At 46.7% G+C, this 14,467-nt stretch overlaps 1 protein-coding gene across 7 annotated transcripts in view; it reads left to right on the top strand.

The window, feature by feature from the left end:
- Positions 1 to 14,467, top strand: part of PAPPA (pappalysin 1) — a 384,400-nt gene that overhangs the window by 272,845 nt on the left and 97,088 nt on the right. For all 7 annotated transcript variants that reach the window (XM_068656712.1, XM_068656711.1, XM_068656714.1 and 4 more), the window contains one exon: positions 1,544 to 2,051. In XM_068656712.1, coding sequence (XP_068512813.1) covers positions 1,544 to 2,051 — 508 coding nt within the window. The remainder of the gene's footprint in view (positions 1 to 1,543; positions 2,052 to 14,467) is intronic.

A 14,467-nucleotide genomic window follows, 5' to 3' on the forward strand; every position in this document is an offset into this window, starting at 1 on the left:
CTACGAGATGGTGGGGTTAAAACCCACCTTCTGGGGGCTGCAGTCAGCAGCTCGCTGTGAATCTGTGCGAAAGTCATCGGCGGGCCCAGCCAAACACACGTGGATGGCAGCAAGCGTTGTGAGATGACGTGAGCTAAGTGGGGTTGTCGCTGCTCTGAGTGATTACGCACTGAGTACTCGCGAGCTTGCCAGGGGGAATAAAATCGAGGGTGTTAAATGGAGTTCTGGCATCCTGCAGAGCGTATCGCTGCTTCGGACTGTCCAGATGCTCGGCTGAGCGGCATCGCCACAGCTCTGTGGTGTGTGAGGAGGAGAGGAGGGCTGTGGGTATGTGCGGGTGAGGGAGAAGCGATAAAAGCTGTGCATCCGTGGGACAGTTGTGTTGGTTCTCTGAGGAGATGGCTGAGACACGAGGAAATCGTTCTGCACCTGGGTTCATTTCGTATGGACAGGAGAATTCCCTGGGCTGTGTATCCTTGACAGAAAAGGCACATTTCTATCACTTCACTGGATCACAGACAATAAGAATAACCTTCACACATTGCCCTTTTCTCTTTAAATTAGTAGTGATGTCCTGTTTGGTCGTGTTTGCCCAGTGCTTTATCTTGCTTTCTTCCTCAGTTGCCAACAGCTGTGCTCTCTCTCTTGCTCTCTTTCTCTGCCTTCTGCATTTCTCTCCTCTTGTTACCTTTCTTTATCTTTTTTTTTTTCCCTTTCTTCTTTCCCATACTTTGTCTTCTCTCTGTCCTGCTTGCTCCCTTTTTGTGTGATTATTTGGGAAGGAAGAGGGAATTTATAGCTCTCACTGGATTCTGTTACCAACTGTTCCACCCATCTGACCTCTCTGGATCTTGCAGTCCATGACTCCGTGCCAAATTGTAATGTTACCATAGTATTTGGGATCCCAGCAAGCATTGTGGCTTTCATTAGTTTTTAGTAATACCTCCCGTGTAGTTGAACATAGCCAACGGTGAGAAATGTAAAAGTACAAGTGCTTGTTGTTTCATCATGACGAGTGCAAAGAGCCAGCTCAAACCTGTGCCTCCAAAAAAAAAGGGGTCTTACACAATGTGCAGGATTAGCCTGTAAAGGGCATAGGAGTGAACTGAATATTTTGCCTCTCAACCACACAACGCGACAACTTCTTGGAATCAGCAAAATCTCTTTTCTTTGTCTTTGCTAAAGACAAGAAAAAGGTGAAACTTTAGAGTAACAGACAAGGGGGGTATGTAGGAGCACTGAGGTGAAATAAAGGTAAGGTACCAAGTGGACCAGACACACTGGCACAGTTTGTGTCGTTTGGAGTCGGTTCTGCTGGGCACTCCAAATGGCTTTGTGTCTCTCTGTCCCAGCCACAAGATGCTGGCATGAAGTTCCTCCTCCACATGCTGGCCGTGCCTGTTCTGCTCAAGTAAATAATGAGCTCCCTGGACAGATGTGCTCTCACACCACCAGTTTCTTTCAAGATTAATCTAATGCCAATGACAAGCCGTGTTCCCTCAGTCCTGTTATGCACATTCTGTGTTTCCTTCTTTCTTTCCAGGGCACCCTGACGTTGAGCAGCCTTGTAAATCCAGTGTCCGAACGTGGAGTCCCAACTCGGCAGTCAACCAACACACGGTGCCCCCCGCCTGTCCCGAGCCGCAGGGCTGCTACCTGCAGCTGGAATTTCGTTATCCCCTGACTCCAGAGTCCCTCACAGTCTGGGTGACCTTTGTTTCCCCGGACTGGGACTCCAGCGGAGCGGTGAATGACATCAAGTTGCTCACTGTCAGCGGGAAGAACATTTCTCTTGGGCCGCAGAACGTCTTCTGCGACATCCCATTGACCATAAAGCTGGATGTGAGGCAAGTGGGCGAGGAGGTGTACGGGATCCAGATCTACACGCTGGATGAGCATCTGGAAATCGATGCTGCCATGCTGAGCTCCGTTCCCCACAGCACGCTGTGCACGGACTGCAAACCCATCCAGTACAAAGTTGTTCGGGATCCTCCTTTCCAGTCCGGATCTCCAGTTGTCATCTCAAACCTCAGCAGAAGATTTGTCGACACGTAAGTACTGCTTTCAGAGACTTGTTCAGAGAAAGATAATAGCTTCTTCTCCTCAGCCTGTTGATGTCTGGTATTGCTATTGAATATTAAGATTTTAAACTAGGTAGACATATCAAATATCACCAAGAGAGGATATTGTCATAGTTTCTTTCTGTAAGGTAGGAACATTACATTCTGGTGAAATAGTCTGGTTTTTCTTAGGTAGTTTTAAAGGAATTTCTTGGCTGGTTGTGCAGAAATGTAAAATTTGGTCTTTCCTTAACCAGAAAGGATATCACAAACTACCTGAGCTTTGATAAGTTGAATATTTAATGTAACCTCAGGAGTAACATGGGCATAATTTCCTTAGAAATCTTCTCAAGGTAATATTTCAGTGGAGACAGAGACAGAATTGCTGTGCTGGAGCATTGAGACTCCTTACAAGAGAATACAAAAAATTCGCTCCTTACAAGAGAATACAAAAAATACAATTGCATGTTCAGGTATATAAACATATTTCAGCTGCTGCTTTCATTTTCTGCTTTCATGTGTCACTAACACAGACTGTGTTGCACAGTAAACATGTCAAATATGCCAGTTTGTTGTAGGGACTGAATTTCATCCCAGATGCAGTTATGCTCAACTAGTCAAGGAATGTATGATTGTTGAGGAAAGCCTGTTTTCAAAATATTTGATGATTTTGCGGAGATCCATGATCTACCCATAGGCATTCTACAGAAGTAAGAAAAACATCTTCTGCATAACATGATTCCCTGGAAGTGATTCACTCATCTGTGGGAACAACATGAAACTCTTCTGAAAATGAACACCAGATAAAAGGAAACCTGCTAAGAAAACTGCACTCTAATTTAGAAAAGATGATCTAATTAGTACAGCTAATATCAAGGAAGCATACATCATTATGGTCTTCTGAAGCATATTTAAATATAATAAAAATGATTAATTAACAATTCAGTAATCATGAGCTGCCATCCCTTTCATGGTGCAATTACACAGCTCAGAAGATGCAAATTGTCCCTATGGGTTTCAAAATTCAAGGTAGCTCACAATAGTGAATATAAAAGCAAAACCCCTAACCTTGCTGAGGTTACTCATGTGCTGAAAGTTAAGCATGTGCTTAAGAGCTTTCTTGGGTTGTAGCCTTGTTCCAACAATTGCTGGCACTTAAAATGAGATGAATAGTGGCATATTGGAAACGTGGAAAATGGTAAATTTTCCCAGGGTTTTGCTGTGAAAGCATCTTTGCCTGAAACCTGGCCCACTCACATTGGAAAATGGGACTGGTTTGGTTTGAAATATTTGCATACCTTAGCACAAGTTCCCACAGAAACAGGTCCAGTTTTGAGTTCATAATAAAACATGAAAAAAAAAAGCCCAAAACACAACTTGTATTCTGAGCTCTATTCCCATGTCTTTTATTATGATTTTGTGGGTGACTTCTAGTTTTTAGCCATCTGAAGGGAAAAGGTGCTCTAACGATTAAATCAGTAGCCAGGGATAAATGGCAGTTTTCCTGCGTGGCATTGAATAAATCATGTAGGGTAACGTTACTGTACCTGTCTGCATGTCGCACCTAGTTATATAGCCAGCTAAAAATCAGACATAAAATTTAAGTTTGTCTTTCTGGGCTCTACCTGTGATCAGCAGACAGAAACAGCTGCTCCCGGAGGCTGGCAGAGCCAACCTAACCAAACACTCTAGTCTAGCTGGCTCAGGGTGCCTGCGTCTTTCCAGGGACTGCAGGGAAAATCCAGACAGTGAGCTCCGACTAGACACTTGGAAAGCTAAAATGAAGTCTTTAGTCACTGGGTAAGGAGTCAAAGATGCAGATTCTTTAAACACTTGTAGCTGTTTTTCATGCAGGACTTTGGCGTGTGTTTGAAATCTTGAAAAGCGGAGTGATGGTTTTTTTTATCCTAATACCCATATGTGCACAGCGCTGGTTCATCTCCTCCGCTGCTGGAGGTTCCTGCAGCTCTGTAGCCTGGTGCTGTGAGTCCAGGCTGCTGCTCAGCCGTTCCTCGACAGCTGCAGAGTCATGAACCTCTGCACGGGGTGGTGGATCTGTGGAAGAGGCAAAAGCAAGATGAGTTTAGCAAGATGAGTTTTCCATGAGCATCTTGTGTATAGGCTTGCCGCCGTCCACACGCTCTGTAAGCAGGGAGGAGGGGAAGGTGCTTCAGGAAAGGCAGGGACAGGGGCGCTGGGCTGTGCTCCTGCACATATATGTAGGGCTAAGTACAGTGTGTCTCAGCCTTTCTCATCTGCCTGTTTGTCTCATTCTGTACAGCTGGAATTTGGCATATCTGTGCAACCAGACGTTGCAACCCCTTTATCTCTGCAAGCCCCAAGCCAGTTACCCCTCCTTTTTATGTCTTTGCGTGTTTTCCATATGAAATAAAATGACACCCCCACATGTTCTATGGAAGGTTATTTTGAAGGCAGTCAGTATCTTTACTCTTGCCTCCTCTGACCTTGATCTTCACTTTCTCTTTTTCTCCCAAAGAAAATATTTGCTTGCACTGTTATCTGTGAGCAAGATCCTTTCCCCAGGTGTGGTGATGTTGAAAGAAAAATTAATTTCTCCTACCTTTTTCCCGTCAAAGAGAGGGAACTTCTCTTTAAGGTGAGGAGAGAGACAGCCTTTAATGGATAGCCCTTGCCTAGTCAGCAGTGGGTGCTCCGCAGAGGAGAGGAAATAACTACGACAGTGGAAACCTTTTATTAAGAAATGCAAAATAATGCCAGACCTTCTGTTCTCAAGCTGAATTTTGCTCTTGGCTCGAGCAGAGTCTAACAAACATTTCTAAGGAACAGGGCCTTATCCTTGGACCTAGAGAAAGCAGGCAAGGTACACATGCTTCCACCGAGAGCCGAGGGCCAGGATTGCTGGTATTTGTGATACAAAATGAGACGCAGTGCCCAGGAAGAGAGCAGAAAGAGAAATAAATCAATGGGGGAAAAAAGAGGTCAGGGCAGGTGCAGCGCAGAACTGCTGAGTCTTCACACTGCCACGCGTGATAAGGAAGGAGCCTCTTCTGCAGGTCTCCAAGTCTCAGCTCACGATGTAATCCAAAGCTCGGGTTGTGCTCTTACATAGAGGGTCTCGCTGAGGTGGTTCTCTTGGAATAACATGCAAGATGGAACAGTGAACATGGTAATCGCCTTGCCCTCCCTCTGGCCTTACAGGAGGGCTTCTGCTGTCACCGAGGTGCTCTCACATTCATTTGGAGCCACCATGGACTTTTAACAGCTCGGTGAGAAGATAGCTCCCGTGATGGGAGGCTCTCCAGGGATGTCGCGGGCACAGCGAGGCATCAGCCCCCAGGGATCACCATGTCTGGCAGCAGGGAGCACAGCCCATCACCTTCTGGTAGCCAGGTTGCCAGCAGTGATCTGCGCTCTCCCCTTGGGCAGGCCAGGATGAGGGAGGCCCAGGGCAGTTCTGGGAAGTTGTCAGAATTACAGTGTCAGAGAATTGGAAATTTCTCCAACTTTTCTGCCCCAGACTTCATAGGAAACCTCAAAATGTGAGGACACATGGTGGATCGTGTCATCTCTGTAACCTTCTCTGTTCACCTGTAGGGTTTTTCATTGACTGAGGTAGCCTTAGAGTGCTGTCACAAAGCCCTGGTGCTGGTTTTGGTTATGCAGAGTTGAGCATCACTGAGAAGCAAATATGCTCTCCTGTTACGAGTTATTCCTACACTGATGAGTGCTTTATTTACCTAATGACACCTAGAGATGCTGCATTCATGCTTCAAAGTAAAGGACAAAGAGACTGAGAGAGAAATCTGTATTTTCTCATATAGTGTGTGAGAAAATGTATTTCTTCTCAGATTTAGCTTTTTGTCCACCTACTTCCTTTTCAGTTGCTTGATAATAGAGGGGACTGGTCACCAACTGTGTGCCGCTACTGTTTAAGCAACTAAAGTATTTTTAAATATTTTGTTAGAGTTAGGAGTTCACTTCAGTGCTCAGCTTGCGAACTCAATGCCACTTTCTGTGTTTTAACTCAGCACCTAAGACGGTAGGATACAGATCTCACTAGGGCTTCTTGAAGTGATTGCAGAATGACTTGGAAATTACCGTCATCAAGATTGCAGGAATTTGGAGAGCTTGCTGTGGTATTGTTCGTGAGTCCCTAGCACTTCACACGCTTTATCTGAAACCATTGTTTGTTTCAGAATTTGCGTTATTGATGGCATTTGTGCTTGTTTGGTATCCAATCAGAAGAGGCCGTATGATATGTGATTTGTCAGAAACCCTAGGTGATGCGTTGTTGGAGATGGAAAACACTCCTTAGTCTGAATGTGTGTAAAATGTTTGCTAAATTCCTTAAAATACGAACAGGCAGAGAGGCTGGAGAATCAGCAGTGGCTATTTGTGGTGAGGGAGAATTCGCTGCACCCAGTTATTGGTGGTGTGCCTTTTAGCCCCCCAACTCAATAGGAAGGCTGCATTCACATGAGACAGGCCCAGCTGAACAGAGGTCTAAAAAAATATGAATATCACAAAGATGATATGTAAAGCTAAGGCCCTGCTGAATGCAACACTAAAATTTCATGGCAACATCTGTCCTTATTATGGCATTCCTTCCTTCACATTCATCTTGAAGATCTATTTCTCTATTTTCTGAAGCTCTACCAGCCAGAGGAATGTATGATCTAAAGCAGCTGAAATGAATTGCCAGATCCATCTGTCATGAAGATAATTAACACCATATTTCCACCCAAACAAGATACAGATCACTGGGTGGATGTTCTCCTGATACCAAAAGCTGAAGCCCATATTATCATCATCTTCTGCTCACCCCTCCTCCACAGTTACCATGCCAAATCTCTCTTGATATGCCAGGAAATATTGGGGAGTATCTAAGATAGGACTGAAATGTTAAGAAAGCACTTTACACACCCAGATTTATCTACAAAAGCTGCTCGGTTGTCTGTGCGATACCGGCATGCTACACATCTGGATTCCCAACAGGCTTTAGAACTGTATATGGTATTCCAGATGTCCTTCTGCAACGGCGTGAATACTTACCCAGCAATCCTGGAAGTGTCTTGCCTTGATGCGTGCAAGAACCTCATATGCTTTTTTGTGGATATGCCCCACTGGTGGTTCAGAGTTATCTTGAAGTTGAATAAATACAACCAACTGCTTCCATGAAATGAAGAGCTCTGAACTTACTCTGAATTTCTCGACCCTCCTTATAACCAACGTATGCATCATTTTGAGACATCCAGTTCTGCAAATCACTTATACCTGCATTGTAACTCCATCCTTCTCTGTGTTGGCTGAGTCTATGTGCCAGCTCTGTCATCTGCAGGTAGTGGATTTTGGGGTTTGGATTTTTAACAAACATTTAATTCCTGCAAATATTTAACCTCAAGGTGGTAACTAAAAGATAAATTTCCATTACACTTCAGTGTTCCTTTCAATCCAACCAACTTCAGCTACTAGAAGTGCAAAATAGTGTCATTTCTCGTTGGGTCCAGAAGTATTTGATGCCTTCTATCACCTCTAGCAGTTCACAAGACCTGCTGTTATTAAAAGTGTTTATTCCCTAATCTTCATCTTGGAGGTTTCTTTCCCATAATTACACAATTCTCCAGTTTTTTTTTCTCTCTAGCAATGTATTAAAGAGATCCCTGTCTATATCCATATGAAAGTCTACTGCTCATTTCCAGTAAAAACGCCTTAACCAAGCTTCAACATGAACAGATTGACTTTTATTCATGCTTTCTTGCTCATTTCTTTGCAGCTACTGTGTCACTACTGTGCAGTGCTGCATGGACAAAACTATTTTGGGATCTCCCAAGGAGCAAACCGCCTTCTGTCCCTGTGCCCTGCCAGGTTTCTCTTACCCCTATAATATCCAGTTTCAGGTACAGTACTAGCACTTCTAGTTCTTGCCTAGTTTTTCACCCAGAGTCCTTGTTATTCGTCTCTGACCTGAGTTTTCCAGCTGGACTAACAGCCGTGCTTTCGCTGTCTGTAAGCCTTCGCGTGTCAGTGAAGAGTTTCAAATGGAGTGGAGCTGCTTGTGGTCAGTTTGGCAAAGTCGTGAAGTTTAATCTTCAGCTGGTGTACGACATCGCAGCAGTCCCGGAGTTCAGCAGAGGTGCTGGAGATTGCCAGCGAGCATCCTCCTCTTAACGCCTCCCCGGCGCTCCCCAGCCAGCGCTGGGTGCGTTCGTTGTTGGCTCCTGCCCCGTGCAGCCGGTATCGATCGCTGTGCTTCTCCCTGATGAACCTGAGAATTTCCCAAGAAGAAAAAACAAAAAAATAGTGGGTGATTTCCTGCTCCACACCTTCCCTTCCAACAGCAGGAAGCTGGCTGCTGGTCTACCTGCAGAGGCGAAGATGCTGACAGAGGCAAAGTGCTGGTAGGAGTCAAGTCCTCCCCTAGCAGCATCCTCACCTCCAGCATCCTCACCTAGGGAAGTTTTTTCCTCTCCCCAAACAGTGCGGCCTCACCTCTGACTTCCAGGCCAGGGAGGCAGCAGGGATGACCCATTCTGCTCCCTGTGCCAGGCAGGAGCCGTACCCCAGCTCGTCCACTGAGGGCCCGGTAAAACAGGGAGAAGAAACCTTCTTCTTTTCCATCCACTATTCCTGCCTCTTTCCTTCACATATGTTGTGCTGCTAAATGCCGAGGTAGTGGCTGTTATTATTTATAGCTGCCAGTAGTGCACCGGGTGCTTTGCAGAAAAAATACACCAGGTGCATTCTTTCAAAGAGCTCACAATTAAATGTTAGAGGCTAGCAGTGCTGCTGCTCTCAGGGACTGTACATCTCCATTTGGCTGATGTGACTTGACAGCTGGAAGCCACATTCTGATGGCTTTCCTTCTTTCTTTCTTTCTTCATTAAAGGTGCCAGGTTATCTGTGCGAACAAATAAAACCTGCTTCCTGACCCCACACACAGAACAGATACAGCAATTTTTTCCCTTACCACCCTCTGCCAAATTGCCTTAACCCTGCCCTGGAGAAGAGAAAGAACAATTTGATGGTCTGTGCCCATTCAGTAGGCAGTTTTTCTGCTAAGCCTGTGCAAAGATGCCATTTGGTGCCAAGTGTAGTGATAGATTTGTGATTCTTCGCTGTTGCGGTTTCTTATGTAACACTGTAGCTATAGCTGGCACTTGGCAAAATCCGTAGCTCCTGTTCTGGCTCAGCTGCACATGATGCAAGAATAAGGTAGTAAGGGCGGTTTGTATCTTCACAGCTTTGCGATCTTGAAATGGGGCAGCCAGAGTGATTTTTCAGGCTGTGTTTAACTTCGAAATGCACCATTGCTCTGAATGACGCCCAGTCGCCTCTCAAGGAAATGACTCGAGAGCATGGGGATAGCCAGAAAACAGCGGCTGCCCCGTCTGGGGAGTGACACTTTGCTTCAGGAGAGACACGGAACAGCTCTGCTCCCTCCAGGGACTCCCCGGGGACTGCTCTGCGTAGGACTGATGTCTGCAGCGGAGCTGGAGCGATGCACAGAGCCTGAGAGAGATCAGACCTGCAGACTGCAACCTAGCCAGGTGCCTGTGTCCCTGAAAAAGTAAATGTTAACTGCTGTCCTCTTATTAACCAAATAGATACTATTAGAAATTGATATACTTAATCGCTCCCAGCCAGGCTGGAATTTGAACTCCCGACCTAGAAGTAGTAGCAGAGTTTTCAGCTGCAGGGAAAAAAAAAAAATGAAGGTCAAATGAGACTTTTCCTGCGGGGTGAAATAATTTATTGCAGGTCTCAGATATGTGGTAAATTAGGGTGTGCATTATCTCATGGATAATAATTTCTCTCTGATGTTTGCCTCCTTGTGTGCATCTTTATTTTGGGCTCTGAATAAGATAAGAAGTACCAGAAATCTCCCAGGAATAACAAATGCATTTTCTTTGCTTGATTGAGGAAAGAAATATTGGACAGACATGTGTTATGCAACAATTTAAAAATAACTCTCTTGTAAAACTTGGAGTGAGCCTCAAATACCGCAGAAGAAGCAGCAATGTGTTACCTACCTTTTTATCAGCAGCGTCAGCCAGTACAGCTTTTTTTTTCCTGCTACTTTTCCTGACCTATTGGCCTGATCATTTCCTGGGCACTTTATTTTAAAATACTTTCCTAGGAAATAAATTTCAAGTTTCTGTTCAACTTGAAGCTATCCTCAAATGGGAAGTAATACTGACATATCTGTGCTGTCCTTAATACCATATTGGATAACACAGTGACAGACAAAGCAAAGCCCTTTGGGTGCCTCATTGCATGGTGTGCAAAGCGTTGAGCACGGTGCCAGCCCGAAGCATCCGTGATATGGTTGCTTCACCCAAACCTGACCTTGCTCTTTTTGGCCAGGATCTTCTAAAATGTGGAATGGTGTGGGGCATTTCCACGCTGACGCCCAATTCCAAAATTTTGCCACATCTCCTTGTGATATGAGAGGCAAAGTGGAAATTAAGCTCAGTCTTTGCAAATCGTACCCCACTGAGGGTGTGTGGAATTGGACACCCCAAATTACCAGCCGCTACTTAAAATACTGGCCTTGAGAGCTTGGTGCAATAAACCAAATCATTTATTCACAGTGGTACAGATTTTTTTTTTAAATGTAAGACCAGTTGCAGATGTAATGACAATAGAGGAAATTAGCTCATGATGGGATTTTAGAAAGAGGCTAGTGGAAATATGTTCAGTAATGTTCAGTTATTAAACCATTAAAGATCCCACTGGAGACCAGCTAGTAGGATTTCTCATAATCTGAAGTGGCTTAAAGCAAAACACAGAGCCCCTGAGGAGGGAAATGACAAAATGTTCCTTTGGAATAGTCACCTCATCTCCTCGCACATCTCTGTGGGCTCTGCTCTGTGGCGTGCGTGGCACCACATACGTCTCTGACATACGCACGTGGAGGCACAGGCCCCTTCCCTGGTCCCAAGGAGCAGCGTTTTGGGAGGACGCAGCCTCTGTGCCCGTGCCCTCTGAGGCCGAGCTTCAGTGAGGAGCACTGGTAGAGGTGGAAGCCGAGAAAACTGCAAACATCTGTGCTCGCTCGGGGCCCAATGTAAGCCTTGCTGAAAATAGACGCAATAACTTCCCCTGGCTGCTGAAGCCTCTGGAGCAGGCACTGCAAGCGGCTGCTCCCACGGCTGGGTTTACCCTTTCGGGGGGATTGCACAGGAACAGGAGGGTAGTAAGTCCTGACAAGCAGGTCTTGGCTCAGGCCTGTTGAGAAGTCCTGGAGGTCACTCTGGCTTCAGAGAAGCTGAAGGACATTGTCCTGCCAAGCTGAAGACCCTAAGCTGGGAGAAACCTTCCCGTGAGGAGAGCTGAGCCTGGCGAACCATCACAGAGCTGAGGGAGCTGCCCAAACACCCCAAGGTCCGGCCATGAGGTATCGGCATGCCAAGGGGTGGCTGCTGGGCTCCCAGCCCCGTGCGTGCTGTGCTCCAGACACTTGTGCAACAACGTGGTGTGTGCTGCTGCTGGAGCCTGCGGGGCTGCTGCTGCTGTGGGGAGCTCACGGCGGCTGCACGGCGCGGCCCGGACGTCGTTAACGGGCCTGAGTAATCAAGCGCTGCTCATCAAGAGGCACGATGCAACAGGCAAGGGTTCGTCGGTGACGATGATGGCCTTTACAGCAATTAGCCTGTCCTAACCTGCCTGCCGGTGCACCGAGCACAGTGCCCTGGGGGGGTGGATGCTGGCCCCGTTCCCTGGAAATCAATAGCGATGTGCTGATTTCCTGCCGCTGAAGGAGGGTTTTCTGTGGGTCAGGGCCCACATCTTTCCCTCCTCGGTCCCAACGTCAGAGCCTTCCCTCCCGCAGCGGCCAGGCCTGAGCTGCCCATCGAGAAGTGCTCCTGTCTCAGCCTAGGGTCTGATCGCAGCCGTGAGGAACTGAACAAAACAGATTTTCCCCCTCCTTCCCTGCTTCTAATAGCAACCAGGTGCTCCGACACTTAACCTGTGTACTGCCATGAAATTGCCTGTCTGGTGCAAACACCCACGTGAGGCCCCGGGCCCCTAGCATTTACATTACCCTGGTGTTTGTAACCCAATCTGATTTAGATCCTGCATCTCTATCATCCACTTGAAAAATTCGCATGGTTGTTTGTGTTGTTGTTGTTCAACCAAGGAAGTTGAAAACTGACTGTTGAAGTTTATTTTTTTTTCTTGTAAGAAGAGAAAACAATGATCAAGAAATATCTTTCAGGCCTTGGCCACAAACTTTGTTTTTTATTAAATGTGCTACTGTGTTTTAAATTGGTACCAGGGCAAATACTTGGACGATTATATCAAAGCCTGCTGGAGTTAATCAGTTGCATGTATATCTATATGTTTGCTACTTTACAAACTTACGATTCTCGCATGAAGGACAGAAGCAAGGGTTCTGTTTGAAGACAAATGTTCAGCGTGCCCAAGGTCCTAGCCAGAGCCGGGATTTGGGAGCTGTGTGCTGCGGGGAGCTGCTCGGGGCAGCACGTGCCCATGGGCACAACTCAGGGGAACAGGCCTGCAGCTCAGCTGCTGGGGGTTAAACCCAAGGGGTCTCACTCCAGTCTTTAAAGCTGCTTCAGTTTTCTCACTTACACCAGTGTAAGCAAGAGCAGGGCTACATAGTTAAGTGGCTATTTGGATTTTGTGGCAGTTATGAGAGGTGGTGGTGACTTTGGTTCGTGGAAGTATTTTGTGGAGCAAAGGATATTGTCCTTTTTCTACCAGATTTGATTGGTCAGCCTTTGACTTCAACCTTGAATGCATGAGGTCTTTCTGGTGTCACAGAAACGGGTGAGGTGGTTATGTTAGGTGTTACTGGAAATGCCTTCTTCACACAGCTGGAAGCAGAAATTGAATTTGGCCATCATCTTGATGCACCTGAGATGCTGGCCTTCAGGTAGCTAAGCAATCTCATAGCGGAAAGAGTTTGCCTGTGATTATCTGTTCAGGCCCGATGCTGCCCTGTTGTTCTTCCCTGGAAAAGCCCAGTCCATGTTTAAGCAAGGCTTAGGAGCAGAAATCCACTGTTCAGTCCCCACCCTCACATCCAGACAATGGGCACTCACTTGATACTTCCACTGCGCTGTTTCGGTTTGCTCATAAACGAGCAAATCATAAAAGAAAGCTAGAGGGCACAGAGCAAACCCACTGCCTCTGTTGGGACCTAACTTATCAGGGGTAGAGTGAAAAGCTTCTCCAAGGCTGCTTTCTAGGTATTTATGTCTTCTGAGTCAGCCAGAGAGGGCCAGGAGCCTTGTTCTGAGGCCTTTGCACCTGCCGTGTTGCTGGGCTTATCCAAACAGCCAGAGATCGGAGTGCAGCTGAAAAAACAGCCCGTGCAAGAGCTCTGGATTTTTGCCGTCCTTCTTTTGTTTACAGGATCCCACCCCTCCTTTCTCCCAACTGCAGAGTCGGGCAGGAATTCTCTTCATTATCTTCTGCCGTGCTTGTCATGCCATTTTTATTAAAAGGAGGAAAGGCAAAGCGAGGGGAGTGCGTGTGAGAGAGGAGAAGATGAAAGAATGGTCCTATATAGACAGTCAATGGCAATGCAGGAAAAAGGAGGGCAGCCGGGGAGCGAATCTGTCCTGAAATGACCTCTTCCCCTGAGTTGCTCTTTATCCGTTGCTTTTGGAGCACCTGAAGGCGGGGGATCCTGCAAACACCACGGTGGCATCACTGAGAGGCAAAACCCAGCAGAGGTTCATGAGCAGCAGTGACGGGAGCAGTGCTCAGCTCCTTGGAGCCAGAAGCAGGGTGCCTAGGTCACTGCGTGGGGCTGAGAGGCTCCAACCATATCTGAGCGGTGAATTAGTGAACTTTTGGGGTATTCGGGACCTCTGTAGATGACCTTGGGTGTTTGGGTATCTGTGCATGACTGTGAGCAGCACAGGGAGAATCGACTGGACAGCTCCAGGCTGCGGAGAGCAGGACTGGAGGCAACGCAGACCTTCAACTTTGCTGTGCATCCTCATACTCAGCCCGCTTAGAGCAGCTGGTCGAAAGCATTGCAACCACTGCCAATGGGAGTTGTGGCTATTTGCTGCCAGCAGATTTCCTGTTTTGCTCAGGGAGGCTTCCTTGCTAGAGAAGAAGAGCAAAGGCAACGGTGTTAGAGGGACACAGTGTTAGAGGGACATGGTGTTAGAGGGACACGGTGTTAGAGGGACACGGGGATTGTTGGCAGACCGGGCTCACACTGGCTGCAGAGAGCTGTTCAGGAAACACTGTCTTTTGGCTCAAGGCTTTGGAGCCTATTTAAGACCAAAGCAAGATGGGTCCTTTGCGAGGATGGTTGGGATGCAGGATTTGCATGTTTCACATAACAGTTCCTCTGACAGACATAATTTAGCTGGAGATGCCTAAGACCTTGTCATCTTGTCCTTAAATAACAGGAACACTGTCTGCTTTCATTGCTTTAT

Source organism: Anas acuta, chromosome 20 (assembly GCF_963932015.1).
Source record: "Anas acuta chromosome 20, bAnaAcu1.1, whole genome shotgun sequence".
NCBI lineage: Eukaryota > Metazoa > Chordata > Aves > Anseriformes > Anatidae > Anas > Anas acuta.